This window comes from Cervus elaphus, chromosome 5, assembly GCF_910594005.1.
Source record: "Cervus elaphus chromosome 5, mCerEla1.1, whole genome shotgun sequence".
Taxonomy (NCBI): Eukaryota; Metazoa; Chordata; class Mammalia; order Artiodactyla; family Cervidae; genus Cervus; species Cervus elaphus.
Genome location: NC_057819.1, coordinates 106221066 through 106243140, shown reverse-complemented (window position 1 = coordinate 106243140; position 22075 = coordinate 106221066). Strand labels below are relative to the sequence as shown.

Sequence of the window (22075 nt, the reverse complement as noted above, 5' to 3'; positions counted from 1 at the left end):
TTGAAGAATTTACCAGTTTGTTGTGATCCAAAGGCTTTGGCATAGTCAATAAAGCAGATGTTTTTTGGAACTCTCTTGCTTTTTCAACAATCCAACAGATGTTGGCAATTTGATCTCTGGCTCCTCTGCCTTCTCTAAATCCACCTTGAACATCTGGAAGTTCATGGTTCATGTACTGTTGAAGCCTGTCTTGGAGAATTTTGAGCATTATTTGATAGCATGTGAGATGAGTGCAATTGTGAGGTAGTTTGAACATTCTTTGGCATTGCCTTTTTTTGGGATTGGAATGAAAACTGACCTTTTCCAGTCCTGTGGCCACTGCTGAGTTTTCCAATATTGCTGGCATATTGAGTGTAGCACATTCACAGCATCATCTTTTAGGATTTGAAATAGCTCAACTGGAATTCCATCACCTCCACTAGCTTTGTTCATAGTGATGCTTCCTAAGGCCCACTTGACTTTGCATTCCATGATGTCTGGCTCTGAGTGAGTGATCACACCCTGGTGATTATCTGGGTCATGAAGACCTTAGTTTTTCTGTGTATTCTTGCCATCTAAACATTTTCTGCTTCTGTTAGGTCCATACCATTTTTGTCCTTTATTGTGCCCATCTTTGCATGAAAAGTTCCCTTGGTATCTCTAATTTTCTTGAAGAGATCTCTAGTCTTTCCCATTCTGTTGTTTCCCTTTTATTTCTTTGCATTGATCACTGAGGAAGGCTTTATTCTTTCTCCTTGTTATTCTTTGGAACTCTGCATTCAAATGGGTATATCTTTCCTTTTCTCTTTTGCCTTTTGCTTCTCTTCTTTTCATAGTTGTTTGTAAGCCCTCCTCAGATGACCATCTTGCCTTTTTGCATTTGTTTTTCTTGGGGAATGTCTTGATCACTGCCTCCTGTACAATGTCACAAACCTCCATCCATAGTTCTTCTGGCACTCTATTAGATCTAATCCCTTGAATGTATTTGTGACTTCCACTGTATAGTCATAAGGGATTTGATTTAGGTCATACCTGAATGGTCCATTGGTTTCCCCTACTTTCTTCAATTTCAGTCTGAATTTGGCAATAAGGAGTTCATGATCTGAGCCACAGTCAGCTCCTGGTCTTGTTTTTGCTGACTGTATAGAGCTTCTCCATCTTTGGCTGCAAAGAATATAATCAATCTGATTTCAGTATTGACCATCTGGTGACATCCATGGGTAGAGTCTTCTCTTGTGTTGTTGGAAGAGGGTGTTTGTTATGACCAGTGCATTCTCTTGGCAATACTCTGACGTGAGATTAAAGCCAGTTTATTCTACCATCCATGTTTCACTAACAGCCCCCGAGTGCAGCAACCATATCACAGAATGACAACAGATAATCCTGCAGGTTGAGTAATGGTCTGTTAAAAAAGCAGGCAAGCTTAGAGCTTCAGATTTCCATAACCAGTTATTAAAGTTTTTGCATCTGAAGGGCCATATTCAGTTTAGTGGGTAATTAGACACAAGGAATGCTGGACATATAATGTGTTATGAGGTCAGATTTCATCAGCTTTTGCGATGTTCCTAGAGTGCCAGGTTTGTTCTGAGTGCTTGTTTCACATGGGTCATTTAATTTTTTTAAAGGCTTTACTTCTTTTTTTGAAGCTCCAATACTGAGGCCACCTGATATGAAGAACTGACTCACTGGCAAAGACCCTGATGCTGGGAAAGACTGAAGGCAGGAGAAGGGGACAACAAAGGATGAGATGGTTGGACGGCATCACTGACTTGATGGACTTGAGTTTGAGTAAGCTCTGGGAGTTGCTGATGGAACGGGAAGCCTGGCATGCTACAGTCCATGGGGTTGCAAAGAGTTGGACATGAGTGAGCAACTGAACTGAACCTCTTTTTTAAAAAAAATATTTTTGGCTGTGCCGGGTCTTTGTTGCTGCACACAGACTGTCTCTACTTGCAGTGAGCAGGGCCTGTTCTCTAGCTGTGGTCCTCGGGCTTCTCCTTGTGGCGGCTTTTCTTCCTGTGGAGCACAGGCTCTAGAGCATGTGGGCTTAGCATCTGTGGCACTTAGTTGCTCCACAGCATGTGGAATCTTGCCAGACCAGGGATTGAAACTGTGTTCCCTGCACTGGCAGGCAGATTTTTAACCACTGGACCCCAGGGAACTCCTGGTTCATTTAATTTTTACATATTACTTCTATATTTACAGTTCACTAAATCTTGTAGAATGTAGCAAGGTTGAATGGACTTTTCAGAGTGTGTGTTTAGCTAATAAGGGAGGTGCTTTGCCCTCATACCCAGCATCTCTAAGAATCTTGCAAGTTTGCTGAATTCATTAATTAGTACTAGTATTTTTATGTGTATGAATTCTTCAGGATTTTCTTTTTATTTTTTTTTAATTTTTATTTATTTATTTTTTTTGTCATACATTGATATGAATCAGCCATAGATTTACACGTATTCCCCATCCCGATCCCCCCTCCCACCTCCCTCTCCACCCGATTCCTCTGGGTCTTCCCAGTGCACCAGGCCTGAGCACTTGTCTCATGCATCCCACCTGGGCTGGTGATCTGTTTCACCATAAATAGTATACATGCTGTTCTTTTGAAATATCCCACCCTCACATTCTCCCACAGAGTTCAAAAGTCTGTTCTGAATTTCTGTGTCTCTTTTTCCGTTTTGCATATAGGGTTATCGTTACCATCTTTCTAAATTCCATATATATGTGTTAGTATGCTGTAATGTTCTTTATCTTTCTGGCTTACTTCACTCTGTATAAGGGGCTCCAGTTTCATCCATCTCATTAGGACTGATTCAAATGAATTCTTTTTAATGGCTGAGTAATATTCCATGGTGTATATGTACCACAGCTTCCTTATCCATTCATCTGCTGATGGGCATCTAGGTTGCTTCCATGTCCTGGCTATTATAAACAGTGCTGCGATGAACATTGGGCTGCACGTGTCTCTTTCAGATCTGGTTTCCTCAGTGTGTATGCCCAGAAGTGGGATTGCTGGGTCATATGGCAGTTCTATTTCCAGTTTTTTAAGAAATCTCCACACTGTTTTCCATAGCGGCTGTACTAGTTTGCATTCCCACCAACAGTGTAAGAGGGTTCCCTTTTCTCCACACCCTCTCCAGCATTTATTGCTTGTAGACTTTTGCATAGCAGCCATCCTGACTGGCGAGTAATGGTACCTCATTGTGGTTTTGATTTGCATTTCTCTAATAATGAGTGATGTTGAGCATCTTTTCATGTGTTTGTTAGCCATCTGTATGTCTTCTTTGGAGAAATGTCTCTTTAGTTCTTTGGCCCATTTTTTGATTGGGTCATTTATTTTTCTGGAATTGAGCTGCAGGAGTTGCTTGTATATTTTTGAGATTAATCCTTTGTCTGTTTCTTCATTTGCTATTATTTTCTCCCAATCTGACGGCTGTCTTTTCACCTTACTTATAGTTTCCTTTGTAGTGCAAAAGCTTTTAAGTTTCATTAGGTCCCATTTGTTTAGTTTTGCTTTTATTTCCAATATTCTGGGAGGTGGGTCGTAGAGGATCTTGCTGTGATTTATGTCGGAGAGTGTTTTGCCTATGTTCTCCTCTAGGAGTTTTATAGTTTCTGGTCTTACATTTAGATCTTTAATCCATTTTGAGTTTATTTTTGTGTATGGTGTTAGAAAGTGTTCTAGTTTCATTCTTTTACAAGTGGTTGACCAGTTATCCCAGCACCACTTGTTAAAGAGGTTGTCTTTTTTCCATTGTATATCCTTGCCTCCTTTGTCAAAGATAAGGTGTCCATAGGTCCGTGGATTTATCTCTGGGCTTTCTATTCTGTTCAATTGATCTACATTTCTGTCTTTGTGCCAGTACCATACTGTCTTGATGACTGTGGCTTTGTAGTAGAGTCTGAAGTCAGGCAGGTTGATTCCTCCAGTTCCATTCTTCTTTCTCAAGATTACTTTGGCTATTCGAGGTTTTTTGTATTTCCATACAAATTGTGAAATTCTTTGGTCTAGTTCTGTGAAAAATACCGTTGGTAACTTGATAGGGATTGCATTGAATCTATAGATTGCTTTAGGTAGAATAGCCATTTTGACAATATTGATTCTTACAGTCCATGAACACGGTATGTTTCTCCATCTGTTTGTGTCCTCTTTGATTTCTTTCATCAGTGTTTTATAGTTTTCTATGTATAGGTCTTTTGTTTCTTTAGGTAGATATACTCCTAAGTATTTTATTCTTTTTGTTGCAATGGTGAATGGTATTGTTTCTTTCTCTTTCTGTTTTTTCATTGTTAGTATATAGGAATGCAAGGGATTTTTGTGTGTTAATTTTATATCCTGCAACTTTACTATATTCATTGATTAGCTCTAGTAATTTTCTGGTAGAGTCTTTAGGGTTTTCTATGTAGAGGATCATGTCATCTGCAAACAGTGAGAGTTTCACTTCTTCTTTTCCTATCTGGATTCCTTTTACTTCTTTTTCTGCTCTGATTGCTGTGGCCAAAACTTCCAACACTATGTTGAATAGTAGTGGTGAGAGTGGGCACCCTTGTCTTGTTCCTGATTTCAGGGGAAATGCTTTCAATTTTTCACCATTGAGGGTGATGCTTGCTGTGGGTTTGTCATATATAGCTTTTATTATGTTGAGGTATGTTCCTTCTATTCCTGCTTTTTGGAGAGTTTTAATCATAAATGAGTGTTGAATTTTGTCAAAGGCTTTCTCTGCATCTATTGAGATAATCATACGATTTTTATCTTTCAATTTGTTAATGTGGTGTATTACATTGATTGATTTGCGGATATTAAAGAATCCTTGCATTCCTGGGATAAAGCCCACTTGGTCATGGTGTATGATTTTTTTAATATGTTGTTGGATTCTGTTTGCTAGAATTTTGTTAAGGATTTTTGCATCTATGTTCATTAGTGATATTGGCCTGTAGTTTTCTTTTTTTGTGGCATCTTTGTCTGGTTTTGGAATTAGGGTGATGGTGGCCTCATAGAATGAGTTTGGAAGCTTACCTTCATCTGCAATTTTCTGGAAGAGTTTGAGTAAGATAGGTGTTAGCTCTTCTCTAAATTTTTGGTAGAATTCAGCTGTGAAGCCATCTGGTCCTGGGCTTTTGTTTGCTGGAAGATTTTTGAGTACAGTTTCGATTTCCTTGCCTGTGATGGGTCTGTTAAGATCTTCTATTTCTTCCTGGTTCAGTTTTGGAAAGTTATACTTTTCTAAGAATTTGTCCATTTCATCCAAGTTGTCCATTTTATTGGCATAGAGCTGCTGGTAGTAGTCTCTTATGATCCTTATGATTAGTACTCCTTATGATTAGTACTCCTTATGATAGATCTCTTATGATTAGTACTAGTATTTTTATGTGTATGAATTCTTCAGGATTTTCTATACATAGGGTCATGCCATATACAGACGAAAAGTTTTACTCCTTTACCAATTTCAATGCCCTTTATTGTTTCTAGACTTATTGTTCTAAAACAGGATTTTAACATTTTTAATTTTCAGTTTCACTTATTTTTTAAAAGTTTTTATTGCAATACAGTTGATTTACAACGTTGTGTTGACTTTGGCTGTACAGCAAAGTGAATCAGTTACACATATACATATAAATATTCTTTTTTTACAATGGGTCATTACAGAGCAGTAATTTTATTTTTAATTAAAAAATAACATAGGACTCCTCTGGTGGTCCAGTGTAAGACCCTGCTTTTCCAATGCAGGGGGTGCCAGTTTGATCCCTGGTCAGGGAACTAAGATTCCCACATGCCATGCGGTGCAGTCAAAAGAAAAAAAGAGTACAGCTATAATTTACAGGATGTGAGATAATTTTTCCTGAAGGGCCTTTGCAGAAATACACTGTTTATGTACATTATGTTGTTTATGAAATTTATGAAGACATTACATACCATCTCCCGTTTGCTCCATCAGACACCTGGAAAAGTTGGCACCTGAATAGGTGAAGCAGTTTCTCACAGACAGCAGGTGAGGAGAAAAGACCTGAGCCCAGACAGTTGCCCCTAGAGCCACTCTACTTACCATGGTGCACGTGGTCTCCCCCTGAGGTCTGAGTCCCTCATTCAGCCCGCAGACTCACTGACACCTGTGCATGGTGGCCTGGGCAGTGCTGGAACCCAGGGAACATAAAGGTAAGCAGGCAAGGATCCCCGTCTGCTCTGAGCTCACCCCAGGCTCTTGGTGTTTACTCCTCTGTTCTTTGGCACTTTCCCCACCTTTTGCTCAGGGATGCAAGCATTCCCTGAGCACTGAGAGATGATCCTCTTCTTGTCCTGTCCCTACTCTCCTCCTTGGAAGGTCTGAGCTTCAGCCTGGTGCTCAGGGCTCTCAGCTCTGGACCCGACTTCGTACCTAAGTTCCTGGCTGCCCAGATATTCGCAGGCTGTCTCACTGACATCTTGGTTCAGGTCCCCAGGCAAGAACTCTGCCCAAGTCAGGCTGCCAAGTCTTAACCAGCTCTGACGGTGAGATCTCAAGCTTATCGCACTTTCAGAGGCGAGGAGGTGAGAGTTTGTAAGGGCCGTGGCATTTATCTTAGCGTTTGTCATCTGCAGTAACCACTGCACCCACTCAGGTGCTATTCATTATGCTCATTAAGGGGGTCTCGCTCAGTACCCAGTTTCCTGTTGGGGGGACTGCAGAGGGGAGGTGCTTGAGGCAGATTCTGTTTTCCAGACACTTCATTTCTTCCTTAGGGAAATTCTCCTCTCCTGGGTTTCATCTCAGGATAGCACCAGAAGATCTCTAAGTCCAGCTGCCCGGTGATCCTCGGCCTGGAGGATACCTATGTTCTCACAAAGTGGGCAGCCCTCTGATACCCTCAGCTCTTACAAATATTTGACGAACATTTTGGAAATGTTAGGCTCTACTCAGTGTACTTTTCATAATTTTCCTTTTTCTTGTTAAGTTTATGCCCAGACATGTCATTGTTTTGTTGCCATTGCAGACGGAGGCCTTCCCTTCCATTATATAATCTAAGTGGTTGTTTGTATGTATGAGGCCTGTTAACTACTGTATGTGAATGTAGCTTGTTAAAATTCTGAATTTGTCAAGTAGTTTTCAGCTGACTCCTGGGTATTACAGGCATTGTTGTTTAGTTGCTAAACTGTGTTTGACTCTCTGACTCCATGGATTACAGCCTACCAGGTTCCTCTGTCCATGGGATTTCCCACTGGAGTGGGTTGCCATTTCCTTTTCCAGGGGTCAAAGACCCAGGGATTGAACCTGCGTCTCCTGCATTGACAGGCGGATTCTTACCACTGAGCTACCAGGGAAGCCCCACTGAGGCAAACAGTCATATAATACTTTTATATTCCCCTTATCAAAGGTTATACCACGCATTTCTTTTCTTGCCTAATGCCTGTAGTAGAATAAATTGTTGTCCTGTTAGTGGAAATGCTTGTCTTGTTCTGGACTTTAGTAGAGAAATATTAGAGGCCCTAGTTCTAAGTAGCGTGCTGGATTTTGGCCTGACACATATATACACAGGAAGATCCCCTGGAGGAGAAATGGCAACCCATTCCAGTATTCTTGCCTGGGAAGTCCCATGGACAGAGGAGCCGGGAGGGCTACAGTCCATGGGTTGCGAAGAGTCGGACACGACTTAGCAACTAAACAACACACATACAGTGTAAACACATATTAATAAATCCATGTATGCATGCCTTCTTAATGATGCTCAAGAAATATCCATGGAGTCTGCTTTATTCAAAGTTTCCAACAAAAATGGTTGAGCATTTTGTCAAATATATTACATGTCGTAAATAGAAATAGTTTTACTCCTTCCTAATTTTTATGCCTTATTTCTCTAGCAAAAATGTCTACAATAGGATTTTAACTTTTTTTTTCTATATTCTCTAGTAGTACTTATTTCTTAAAACTTTTTACTTAAGTTAGATGATGCATAATGTATATAAATGATGTATAATATTATGTTACAGGTGTATAATATAGTAGTTCACAACTTTTAAAGATTATAATAGCTATAAATGGAACACTAAGTATTTACTATATTCTCTGTGTTGTACAATGTATCCTTGTAGCTTATTTTATATATAATAGTTTGTACTTCTTAATCCCCTACTCCTATCTTGCCCCTCCCTGCTTCTCTCCCCCTACAGGTTAACTACTAGTTTGTTCTATCTGTAAGTCAGTTTCTTTTTTGTTATATTCACTGCTTATATTTTTTAGATTCAAGATATAAGTAATATCACATAGTATGTCTTTCTCTGAATGCTTTACTTCACTTAGCATAATGCCCTCTAAGTCCATCCATTTTGCTGCAAATGGCAGAATTTCATTTCTTCATTTTTTGTCACTGAGGAATATTCTATTATGTATATATACACACACACCTTTATTCATCTTTTGATAAATACTTAGGTGCTTCCTTATCTTGGCAGTTGTAAATGCTGCTATGAACACTGGCGTGCATGGATCCTACTGAATTGATGTTTTTGTTTTGTTCAAATACATATCCAGCAGTGAAATTGCTGGATCACTTGGCAATCTTATTTTTAGTTTTTCTGAGGAACCTCTGTACTGCTTTCCAGAGTAGCTGCACTCACTCACATTCCCAACAGTGCATGAGAGCTCCCTTTCTCCATATCCTTGCCAACACTTAAGTTCTTTTTGATGATGGCCATTCTGATAGGTATGGGTGATATCTCATTGTGGCTTTGATTTGCATTTCCCTAATGGTTAATGATGCTGAGCCTATTTTCTGTGCCTGTTGGCCATCTGCAGGTCATCTCTGGAAAAATTTCTATTCAGTTCTGCCCATTTTTTGATGTTGAATTATATGAGCTATTTATATATGTTGGATGTTAACCCTGTATCAGTCACATCATTTGTAAATATTGTCTCCCATTCAGTAGATTTTCTTTACATTTTGTTGATAATTTCTTTGGCTGTGTGAAAGCTCTTTAAGTTTCATTTGGCCCCATTTGTTTCTTTTTGCTTTTATTTTCTTTGTTTTAGGAGATGGACCAAAAAAATTGCTACGCTTTATGTCAAACAGTGTTCAGTTCTTTGTTTCTAGCACTTCATACACTACCTGACACAAAGCCAAATGCTGGCTAAATCCCCACGTAAAGCAGCCAACAGTTTTGGGGGTGTTTATTGATGGACTGAATGCCATAGACAGGTCAGTGGGAAGCCTGAGTCTGATCCTGGTCCGTAATTATCTAAAACTTTAGGGAAGTTATAAGGGCTTCCCTGGTAGCTCAGTTGGTAAAGAATTCCACCAGCAATGCAGGAGACCCCCGTTTGATTCCTGGGTTGGGAAAATCTGCTGGAGAAGGGATAGGCTACCCACTCCAGTCTTCTGGCTTGGAGAATTCCACGGACTGTATAGTCCATGGGGTCACAGAGTCGGACACAACTGAGTGACTTTCACTTTTGAGAAGTTATATTAACTGCAGTTTCCACCGTGGATACAGAATGATGTCAATGGTGGTAGGAGCAGAAGTGCAGAACACCTAAATGGGCTGCTCATTTCCCACCTGCAGGTCTCTGGTCCGGGCTGATGGTCTTCTTTCAAACCCTCTCTTACCTGGTGTACATCTAGAGGATCGACTGGAACTGCGCAGCAGAGCAGGTACCAGTGCGGGGGCCCCTGGAGGAGGGGAGTGTGTGTGTGTGCATGCTGTGATTCCAGGGCAGGCGAGGACTCTTCCAGGGTGAGGATGGTAAGAAGCCCATGGGCAGCAGGATGCACTGTGACTCGTGAAGAGGCGTCAGACGTGAGAGTGAGGGCCAAAGGAAACCTGTGTCACCAAGCAGGCGCAGCCAGAGAGAGAGTTAGCTTAGAAAGTAATGTGTGAGGTTGTCTTGGGAGAACAGTAGTGCTTCCCGTTTTTCCTGATCTGTTGTCTAGTTCTAGTGTCTTAAGGATCTTTGGTCCATGGTTTCCTGAGAAGCAGGTGCTAAGCGTCTGTGGTCAGGGAGGTCTGTGGGGGCAGAGCCTGTCCTGCGGGAGGAGAACCGGGATCCTGACACTCCGGGCGTCTCTGGGTTGAAGGGTGAGCCCTGCCGACTGGGTCAGGTTCAGGGTGAGACCTCCCACTAGGGAGGTCGGCCGAGGGGAGGTGTCATGGATACAGGGACATGAGGAGGAGCCGAGGGGTGCAGACTGTCCACGTCCTGACCACCTCAAGGCTCCAGGGCCCTCATGACTGCTCATGGGGACAGGTCATGTCCTCCCTCCCTTTAGTGGTCCATGGAGGCAGTGAGTGTACAGGGCGTTGTTATTTTCATGAGCTGATGTTGGGGAGGACGACAGTGGTCTCTGGTGTTGTGTCCACTGTCACTGTCAGGGCTAAGCAAGACTGTGCTTGGAGCCGAAACTTCTAGCGTAGCTCCCGCAGAAGCGGGACCAGCCAGCATGGCTGTACTTCGTTTACCTCTGACACTTGTGCTCAGGCACAGGTTTGAGCTGGGATGTGAGGGGACAAAGAGGCCATATCCAGCGCCGTGGGTGAGGGGGTGTCCTCTAGTATTCTCACTTCTGTCTTTCCCGCCTGGAGCTCAGTCGCTGGTGCGAGCCCCTGCTGCCTACCCATGTGGCTAGTCCTGCCCTCTGACCAGGAGATGGGCTCCAGGCCCCCGTTGGGGTGCGGCTACTGTGGCCCGTGTGTTAATAGCCAGTGACCGACGACCACGTGGGCTCATGTCACACCCAGGAACGCCTTCACTCAAGACTCCCACGTAAGTAAACATTATTTCCCTTTTCTCCACAGACAGATCTGTCCATCCTGGAGAAAGAAGCACCGGCTGGGGCCATCCTGCCAGACCTCATCTGACCCGAGAGCCAGACCACGCAGCTGATCAGGGCGGCCCCTGCCATGACGTCCTGACAGGGACCCAGCTGATTGTGTAGTGCGGGGTGTCCTCGCAGCGCGAATTTTAATAAGACTCTATACTGCCTGGGGCTGAAATGGAATCATCGCAGCCCCAAACTACCAGTGAGAATGATAGGCCACACGTGCAGCATGGGAGATGAGCTCTTCACCTGGACAGTGGCTTCAGTCCCAGCCGAGCAGGGGAAGGATGCCAGGGTCATGTTCTCATTCTGAGGATTCACACTATCGTCCCGGACATCAGGAAAAGCATTATAATTCTAAGTGAACTTTTCTCCCAAACGTTAACCCTTATCGTGGTTTTTAAGTCTGCATGTTTGGTGTCCCTGGCTGGCTGTGTTCTCTATCCCACCTTACATTTAATACCTCTTGTCTTCCAGGAGAGCTGGTCCTCCAGCAGTGACTGCTGGCCACGGCACACTTGTGGCACTCGTGTGTCAGTGAGCGTGGAGTCCTGTCTCGGGCAGTGCCATGCAAACTTTTATAAAATAAACATTTTAAAATACGTGCTCAGGCTATTTCTAAGTGGTAACTTATAGCTTACTGCCTTTTAAGAAATTTGTTAAACTTTTGTATTAATTAAAAGATGACTCCTGTGTTCTGTCCTGCTCCTTAGCTCCCAGGTGCTGGTGCGTATGGCTCCAGCACCTGCTGGACGTTTTTAGAGCCTTTTATTAGGGAATCTGACCAACCAAACAGAAAAATCCTAAAAATGACCGACACTGGCGATTCCCCAGCATGAAGCCCACCGATGACCTGGAGAGCAGTCCTCCCCGGAGCCGCGCACCTGCCCCCCTCACCCCACCGGAGGAGAGCAGGCAGGAGAACCCCAATACTGTCACCAGGCTGCAGACTACAATGCAGCAGGATAGACAAAGTTCTGAGGTAAGATTCACATAATCGAAAAGTAACCTTCAAGTGTGTAACTCAGTGACATTAGTAAGTACATCCGTGATCTTTATTATTATACCATCCTGTATAGTGTGTAGTGTTCCACTGTCACTTTATTACAGTTTTAGTGCACATTACTAACGACATCCCTCATCTTCTCGTAGGTTCACTGCCCGGCTCTGTAATGGTTTGGAGACATGTGCCCGTTCATCTATGGGCTTGTCTTTCTGCTGTGGGACATACCCTCTGAGTGCTGGGTCCCTATCAGATGTATGCCTTGCAGTATTCTCCCCACCTCCCAATTCTGCCAGCTGTCTATGCACTTTCTTGATAGTGTCTACTCTATGCACAAAAGTTTTTAATTTTGATGAAGCCCATTTTTTTCTTGCTTCCACTTTTGCTGTCAAATCTAAAAATCCATTGCCATGTTGTCAGAAAAAGATTTAAGTGCTGTTGGAATACAGATTATTATAGAAGAAATTTAAAAAGAGACTCTGTGTTTCTAGTCTGACATTTAAGGAGCTTGGCAGTCATCACCTTGTCCTCAAACAAGAGCAGCAGGATTCATGTCTCTTCTGGTGCCAAACGTGAGGGGCTCACACACACCGCAACTGATGCTCCAGACCTTCCCGCACCAGTGGGGCGTCCAATCACTCCACTTGACTCTGACACTATGTGGGGTTTGTGTCAGGGCCCACAGGTTAAGGGCTCAGACCCACAAGACTGCCCTCACTTAGAAGCCACTGCAGGTCCAGGCCACCTGTACTTTTGACAGACCATCTATAAATAGGGAGTTTCTATGACAACCCCCCCCCCCCGCCCGGCCCGCACCTTCAGTTGGCTGGAACAGCTTTTAGGGCTTAGGAGTATATGCCCCATGGAAGCAGTACATAGGGAAGGTACAGAGGTGATGGTGCTCTGGTGGTCTTTCTGATAACCAACCGCCCTCCTAAAGCTACTGAGGGGCCCTCAAGGGTCACTTTATTACCGTAAACCCTAAACCCAAACTGCTCTGCACAGTACAGTCTACTTCTCCACTTGTTTTCAGCCATTAGACAAATGGAGAAGAAAACCCCAAGGATGGTGGCTATAATAAACACAGATACAAGCGCTGCTGCAGACGGGGAGAAACTGGACCCTCTGACATTAGCGAGAGGAACCTAAACAAGGCAGCCACCTCTGAAGGTGAGACAGTTACCACATGACTCAGCAACTGCTTGCCTGGGTGTGTGCCCAGACAACTGAACACACATGTCCACACAGAAGCTTCTACGTGAATGTTCAGAATAGCCAAAAACTGTAGGAGGAAACTCTAATTTTCAAAATGCCCCAGTTTTCAATACAAAATTTCTATCAAGTAAAAACTTGAGAATGTATGCCCGTATATCATCAAGAAAAGGTAACAGAAATCACCCCTGAATGTGCCCAGACAAGGGCCAGAGAAGGAAAGGGACTGAGGCGCATGATGCCTCAACAAAGAGAGAAAATGTCAGCACACAAACAAAGTACAGGAAGCAAGCAGAAAGCCTGGTGCTGAACAGTGCGATGCCTGAAATGCAGGTGTCACTGCGGCAGACTGGAGCAGCAGGAGGAAGCCGAGAAACCTGAAGCAAGGACTGATCTGACACCACCTGGGCATTCACAGCTCAGTTCAGCTGTTTGATGCTGACAGGAGTCAACATCTTACCCCACAGGTGAGAACCACGTCTCCAAGAAGACCCTTCAGATGCCCAACATGAGCAGCCATTTAGGAAATGCACATGAACACTGCAATGAGATACCACCTCACACCTGTCACCATGGCTATAATCAGAAATAAATGTTTTCAAAGTAGGTGTTGGTGAGGGCACAGAGATATCTGGAACTCCTGCCCACTGCTACTAAGAAGGTAAAGTGGTACAGCTACAGTGGAAAAGTTTGGCAGTTCCTCAAAAACTGAAATGTAGAAATACCACGTTATCCAGCAATCCCACTAGATTATACCCTGAAGAATTAAAAGCAGAAACTTGGAAAACAAATGCTTGTACATCCGTGTTCATCACAGCATTACTCACCACTAGTGACTGAAATAACCCGTGTCCATCAGAGAAAAATGGATTTATATTCATACAAAGGATTATTTAGCTATAAAAGGAATGAAATTCTGACACCTGCTACAATATGGATGGATCGTCATAACATTATGCTAAGTGAAACAACCCAGATACAAGAGGACAAAATTTGTAGGATTATACTTTCAAAAGGTTCCTGGAATAGGAAAATTCATAGACAGGATGAGAATAAAAGCTACCAGGGCTGCGGGAGGGGGGAAATGCGAGTTATTATTTAATGGGTGAGGGTTTCCGTTTGGGATGAAAAAGATGTGGAGATGGGTAGTGGTGATAACTGGACAACATTTTGAACATACTTAATGCCAATGAAATCGACTAAAAATTACTAAAATGACATTTTACACTATATATATTGTAGTACATAGAAAATATGAAAGGCAGAAAAATTAATGCTAATATGTATATACTGTTGTTGTTCGGAAGAGAAACAAATGGAAGAAAAAAGTATTTAAGCGAGTAATAATAGCATGAATGGAGAAGGAGCCGAAGTTGCCAGCCTCCCCACTGCAGTCAGACAAGCAAGAAATGTGAGGTATGCGTGTTGAAGGAAAGAGACAAGAGCCCCATGGTTTACAGGTGGCAAGATAACCTACCCAGAAAATACAGAAAAGCTGAGAAATTACTAGAGCAGATCAGAGGCTTCAGAAAACTCCTAAGAGACAAGGTCAGCTTTCAAAAACCATCAGCTTTCCTGTATGTCATCAAATACCAAGTGGAAACTGGTTAACGATCACATTCAAAACAGCAAAGACAAATACACCCACAGAAAATCTAAACTCCCATGAGTAAGGCCTGGCGAGAAGCAGGTACAGTCCCCGAGAAGACACATTTGTGGATGCTGTGCCCTCCTCTCCCAGGAGGAGGCAGCTGCTCACCTTTCCTCGGCTCCTCCTCCGGGGCCCTGACTCCACAGCTCTCTGTCCCAGGGTCAAACGTGCTCCCGTTCCTCCCCAGCCCGCCTTCTGGCTCCCTCTCTAACAGCTGCCCCGCACACTTGGGGCTCCCCGGCAGGTGCAGTCACACCTCGTGGGCTGTGTGGCCAAGCTGTGCCAGCCAGCCCCCCGGGGTAAATGATCTGCTGCTGCTTTTGCTCTGCCTGAACCCCGATTGATGCACGGTGTCCCTGAGGTCAGGTGTCACAGAAGATACCGAAGCCCATCCCCGGGGCTGAAGCAAGCTCTTAGGAAAACAGATGATCCTGATAGAGCCAGAAATAGATTTTTTAAAAAGTACTGAAAATTTTTGTCCTGATTAGTCTTAGCGGCTGTTCCAGAATTAGAAGTATTGATATTCTAATTTCATAGCCTGCACAGAATTACCTGAAGTGTTAGCTTCCTCCCACCCACCTTTCTATTTTATCTCGATAGTACAGTCTCTTAGTAAACAGTAAGATTTATCCAGAACTAGGAACTTGCACTCACAGTAAGATTCAGAATACTGACTCCATCTAACTCTGCACAAGATCATCACTGCCCTGTTTGCCCAACTTGTGACATATGGACAACATATTCCCTGCCTCTATTACATGAGGCAGTCATAGAAAGCTCTTTAGCAAAAGGCTTACCACAAAGCAGAAATCCATGTTAACAATGATTATTTTGGTCATTCTTTATTAAAAAAAAATTTTTTAATGGACAGATGTTTGAAGTCTGGTGTCCCTGGGGCAGAAAGAGCAAAATGCACGCCCACACCCCCAGAGCTTGGGCACCTGTCTGTGATTACTAGTTCTGCAGGAGAGCAATAAGCCAGACACCCAGGAGTGGGAAACCAAGTGGGCCTTAGGAAGCATTACTACAAACAAAGCTAGTGGAGGTGATGGAATTCCCGCTGAGCTATTTAAAATCCTAAAATATGATGCTGTTAAAGTGCTGCCTTCAATACGTCAGCAAATTTGGTTAACTCAAGACATGTGCTATAAGATTTCAAAGACTGAATACACAAAATGCATTCCCTGGTGGCTCAGCTACTGTAAAGAACCCACCTGCCAATGCAGGAGACGCGGGTTCAATCCCTGGGTCGGGAAGCTCCCATGGAGAAGGAAATGGCAACCCACTCCAGGATTCTTGCTTGGGAAATCCCAAGGACAGAGGAGCCTGGCGGGCTGCAGTCCCATGGGGTCGCAAAGCCTGAACAACAACAAAGCAGGGAGAATTCCCAAGGGTGGGAAACATAGCAAGACGTTTCCTTCTGCTCCTTGTTTGTTATTGTTTTTAAGATTTACTTACTTAGTTATGGTTGTGCACGGGTCTTCTCCAATAGTGGCAAGTGGGGACTACTCTCTAGTTGCCGTGTGCGGGCTTCTCATTGGGGTGGCTTCTCTCTTTGAGGATCACAGGCTCTAGGACATGTGGGCTTCAGCTGTTGCAGCCCATGGGCTCTAGAGCACAGGCTTAGTGGTTGTGGCGCACAGACTTAGTTGTCCCACAGTATGTGGGATCTTCCATACCAGTGGTCAAACCCAGTGGATTCTTTACCACTGAGCCATCTAGGAAGCCCTTGCTCAATGTTTTTATCATTAAAAGATATTGAATTTTGTCAAATTCCTTTTCTGCATCAGCGGGGATGCTCGTGTGGGTTTTTTCCCCTTCATTCTATTACTGTGGGGGGTGTGTGTGTATATTTGTTATATAATTTATACATTATATATATATATATATATATATACGCACACACACACACATGTATTTTCAGAGACCCTCTCCCTTTACTTAGCGGTTCTTAATCTCAAAACGACAACCTTGGAAAGGTCATTTCAAGGATGGGTTTCCAGGCATTTCCTAAGCTTTCCAAGTTCTTTTTAATTGATTTTTTAAATTTTATTTTTAATCGCTGGATAATTGCTTTAGAGTATTGTGTTGGTTTCTACCAAACACCAACATGAATTGGCGATAGGTTTACCTATGTCCCCTCCCACTTGAACATCCCTTCCACCTCCCTCCCCACCCCACCCTCTAGGTTGTAACCAAGCCCCCGATTTGAGTTCCCTGAGTCATGCAGCAAATTCCCACTGGCTATCTATTTTACATATGGTAGTATGTTTCCATGTTACTCTCTCCATATCTCCCACTATGAATATGTTGCTCTGCTTGATGCTCTCTTTCAGGTCTTCTAGTCTCTGCTTATTTATCCTCAATCCTCTTTTCCTTTCTGCTCCTCATGCTGGATAATCTCAACTGACCTGCTCTGATAGAATAAAGAGGGTAAACCTGGACTTTGGCCCCCAGTTTCTGGCACAGAACTTTAAAAACCCTTGGACTTTCCTGAGTGATAGGTGTGTTTGTACCATGAGGTGACACGGAGGGGCCTATAGACATCTACAGCACAAGAGCCCGTCACTATAAAAACCAACCACATACGGACAGGGCTGGAAATTTCAGCCTCACCTCTCTGATCACCCTGAGAGAGGTTAGAGACCGCGGTCGATTGTGTGGCTCATGGTGTAATCAATCGTAATATCTATGTAATAAAACTCCATGTAAAACTCTGGACTATCAAACCCAAGGGAGCTTCCTGGTTGGTGAGCACTTGATATGCTGGGAGGGTGAAGGGCCCAGATTCCGAGAGGAGATGGCCGGGACGCTCTGCATCCTCTGGCCCCCAGACCCTGTCTTAAGTATGTTCTCTATCTGGCAGTTCCTGGGTTGTGTCTTTTATAAATTCACAGTCATAAATGTACCATTTTCAGTGCATTCTGTGATGCATTCCAGCGGAGTACAGAAGGGAGGAGGCTGCAGGAAATGAATTTATAGTCTCCTGGGCAGGGAAGTGTGGGTGTCCTGGGGACCCCCATGTGGGCTAGCATCTGAAGGAAGTATAGTCTGTGGAGAACACTACCCTCTAGCTGGTGGCATCTGATGCTGACTCCAGTTAGCTGGTATTAGAACTGCAGAACTGAGTTGTGGACACCCAGCTGGTGTCAGATCCCCTAGGAGTTCTACTTGGTTCTTATACTTCCCATTTCTTTGCTAGAATTCTCTACTTTTGAGACATCAGGCTCTTGGTTTCCTTTAGCCCTCTGTGCATATTTGAGTCTATTAATGTAAAGTACTTCTCAGAGGGGACTTCCTTGGTGGTCCAGTGGCTAAGACTCTGCACTCCCAACACTGGGGCCCCTTGGTTCAAGGCTTGATCAGGGAACTAGAACCCACATGTTCACTGAAGTTGGAAGATCCTGCCACACTAAGACCTGGTGCAGTCAAATAAATACATACACAGACATTCTAAAATGTAATAGTGTTTCTCAGGGAAGCTCACTGTCTTTTCTTCCTGTGAGGGGTCCATACATTTTTGATTCTTGCATGCCTAGTAACTTTGTATTGAAAATTGGGAATTTTGACTAATACAATCCAGCAACTCTGAAGTCAGATACATTCTACTTCCACTTCTTGATAAAGATAACTGGGTTTTTGCTGTTGTTTACATTTTAAAACTTTTATTGTTGTTAAACAGTATTCTTTATTGTGTATGGACACTGAGTGGTCACCTAGTGATCTGACAGAAATAAGCAGTTTTCGGCTACTCTGAATACTGCTTCTAGGAGTATTCATGTAGACGTTTCTGTGTGGACATGTGTTTTCAATTCTCTCGGGTACACTCTCAAAGTACAACTGCTGGGTCATGTGGTAACTGGGTCTCACTCTGAGAAACTGTGACACTGTTTTCCATGGTGGCTGCACATCTCTCCAAACCTGTGCCAACACTTGTCATCTGCTTTTTATTACTGCCACCAAGTGCATGTGGTATCACCTGTGTTTTCATTTGTATCAGTCTACAGGGTAATATATGAGCATCTTTAGGTGCTTATTGTCCATTTTTATGTTATTTTTAGAGGCACGCCACTGTATAATAGGCCCTTTGTCCATTTAAGACAATTGACTTAATTTTTAGAGCAGTTTTGGGTTTAGAGAAAAATTTCACAGAAAGTAGAGTTCTCATAAATGCTGCTCCTTACACACCCACACAATTTCTCCTGTTATTAACATTGTGCACTAATAAATTTATTGCAACTGATGAATGAACACTGCTACATTATTATTAACCAAAGTGCATAGTTCACACTGGCGTTGACTCTTGCTATCACCCAGTCAGTCCACGGGTTCCTCTGACAAATGTATTTCATTAACCTATCATGGCAGTATCACACAGAGTTGGCTTCACTGCCGAAAAACGCCTTCTGCTTCAGGAACTAACCTCTCCCCATACCCAAGATCCTGGCAGCCACTGATCTGTATAAACCTTCCACAGTTTTGCCAACTCCAGCATGTTATAAAGGTGTAATCATACGCTATGCAGTCTTTTCAGATGGGCTGCTCTCTCTTAGCCATATGCACTAAGGCTCCTCCAGGTCTTCTTTTTACCACCTAGTAAAATTCCACTGTATGGATGTAGAAGGGATTGTTTATCTAGTCACTGACTGAAGGACATCTTTCTTGGCTACGTCCAAGTTTGGGCAGCTGAAGCTGCTGGGCTTCCCTGCTGGTCCAGTGGTTAAGAATCTGTCTTCCAATGCAGGGGTCACCGGTTTGATCCCTGGTCTGGGAAGATCCCACATGCTGTGCGAAGCCCGTGTGCCACGAGCACTAAACCCACACTGTACAGCCTGTACTCCGCAACTACAGAAAAGCCTGCACAGCAACGAAGACCCAACGCAGCCAAAATTAATAACTAAAATAAAAATAAAGCTGCCAGTAACATGTGTGTTCCAGTTTTTTGTGTAGGTGTTAAGTTTTCAACTCATTTGGGCAAATAACTGCACCATGAACACTGGACAATATGGTAAGCCTATGCTTGGCTGTCTGTGCTTGGTCACTCAGTCCCGTCCAACTCTTTGCGACCCCATGGACTGTGGCCCACCAGGCTCCTCTGTCCATGGAATTCTCCAGGCAAGAATACTGGAGCGGGTTGCCATGCCCTCCTCCAGGGGATCTTCCCGACCCAGGGATCGAACCCAGGTCTCCTTCACTGCAGGCGGAATCTTTACCGTCTGAGCCACCAGGGAAGCAAGCCTATGCTTAGCTTTGTAAGAAACTGTCAAACTCCCCCAAGTGGCTCTACTACTTTGGGTTCCTAACAACAATGTATGAACATTCCTCTAGTTTCACATCTTTGCTAACACTGGGTGTTAGCATTCCAGATTTTGGCCATTCTAATAGGTGTAGTGGGAGCTCGTTGTTTTAATCCGCAGTTTCCTGATGACTCATAGTGTTCAGCATCTCTTCACATGCTTCTTTGCCATCTGTATATATTTCGATAAGGTCTACTCAGATCTTTTGCCCAGTTTTTAAACTGAGTTATTTTCCTACTATTGAATTTAAACTGTTCTTTCTATGGTACACTTTGGAGACCAGTCCTCTTTCAGATATGTTTTTACAAAGATTTTTTTCCTAGTCCCTATTTTTTTTTTTGGCCACACTGTGAACCATGTGGGATCTTAGTTCCCTGACTAGGGATCAAATCCACACTTCCTGCATTGCAAGTTCCGAGTCTTAACCACTGGACAGCCAGGGCAGTCCCCCTAGTCCCTATTTTATCTTGTCATTCTATTAACAGTGTTTTTATTGCAGAGCAGAAGTTTTTAATTTTTAATGAAGTTCAACTATCAATTTGGCAATGTCCTTGGGATTCCCTTGTGGCTCAGTTGATAAAGAATCCGCCTGCAATGCGGGAGACCTGGGTTCAATCCCTGAATTGGGAAGATCCCCTGGAGAAGGGAAAGGCTACCCACTTCAGTATTCTGGCCTGGAGAATTCTGTGGACTGTATAGTTCATGGGGTTGCAAAGAGTCAGACACGACTGAGCAACTTTCACTCTATATAAATCAGTCATAATTCCAATGAAAAAATCACTATTCTTGCTCCATTTATATAAACAATCAGGTCAGGATAAGACTAAACTTATTTTATAAACAAATTAGTCTTACTATAATGACATTTGAGAAAAACAGGGTAAATACGGAGAGAAAATTAGGTTTCAGTGGAAAATGACCACACACCCCCTTGGTTATTTTAAGAAAATAAAACTTCAAAGAAAATGAACAAGGCTACCTACCTGTAAACTGGACTGGATCCTGATTATTTTAGTCTCCTCCAATATCTAGCTACAACTGCTCAAACTAACAGCAGCAATTTCTGTCCCACCATTCTAACCTGGAATCACTGAGAATGAGAACTATCCTCTCCCTGAAGCTACAGCTGCATGGCATGGTGTCAACTTCAGAGGAATTGCCACAACAGATCATGTGTGGATAACCCTCTCACCTGCTCTTCTCCAGGCCTCTAAGGAAATTCACGGGATACTCAACTTCACAAACAGAGCCATTCAAACTGCAAATCAGGAAATTAGCCAAATGACAACTGCCATCCTCACTCCACCATCTGAAGATGCTTCAAGCTCAAATCCAGAAATCTTGACTGGATCCCCTCTGGACTCAGAAACTAGGTTTCCAACTCTGAATCTTTTTGTTTCCACAGACATTCCTTTCATAAATGCCTGACTGCTCACACCACACACAGACCTAACTTAGGACAGGGACTCCCACCTGCACCACTGCCTCCTGAAACAGACAGGAGAGTTTAACTGCACTGATTTAGTTCTCAAGACTAGGAGACTAGTTCAGTGAGCTGTGAAACAATCCACCAACTCAGTTCAGGACTGTGAGACCTGCTGGGGGAGTTTCCAAGTGGGTTGAAGGGGAATGAAGGTAGGTGGAACATGCCACCCCCAGATATGCGACTTTGGCATAAGAATCATTCGGAATTAAAGGTACTTGAAAAAACAGCAGATGTTTTTGTCAGAAAGGCACTGAAGAACAATTTAATCTCTGGTCCTCTTTTTGAAAAGAGGACAAAAAAATTCACATGTGAACGATGCCATCCCTGTTCCAGGAAAGGAGTCAAAGCTAAGTGAATCTACACAGACCTGGTTAAAATAACTCTCATCTTCCTTCAGCCTCTCCAGAGAGCTTAGTTACTTTTCTACAACTGCCTCTTTGTTCAAACTAGTAGAAAAGCATGTAGATTTTGCCACATTTTTGCATCTTCATTTCCTTATGAGGGCTCTGATGTCACACAGACCTTACATTAAGTTTCTATGTCTTCTCCTGTGAACCTATATTAATATCAGTTTTATTCTCAGGTCCAGCTGAAAAACCCTAAGAGGGGAAAGGTAAAATTCTGCATTCCCCTACAGGTATGATAACTCCTGGGCTACTTACAGT

General features: G+C 43.3%; 1 protein-coding gene across 1 annotated transcript in view; it reads right to left on the bottom strand.

The window, feature by feature from the left end:
* Positions 1-8234: 8234 nt before the first annotated feature.
* Positions 8235-22075, bottom strand: part of LOC122693226 (ADP-ribosylation factor-binding protein GGA3-like) — a 26670-nt gene continuing 12829 nt past the window's right edge. The window contains exon 5 of the mRNA XM_043900781.1: positions 8235-9615. Coding sequence (XP_043756716.1) covers positions 9479-9615 — 137 coding nt within the window. The 3' untranslated portion in view covers positions 8235-9478. The remainder of the gene's footprint in view (positions 9616-22075) is intronic.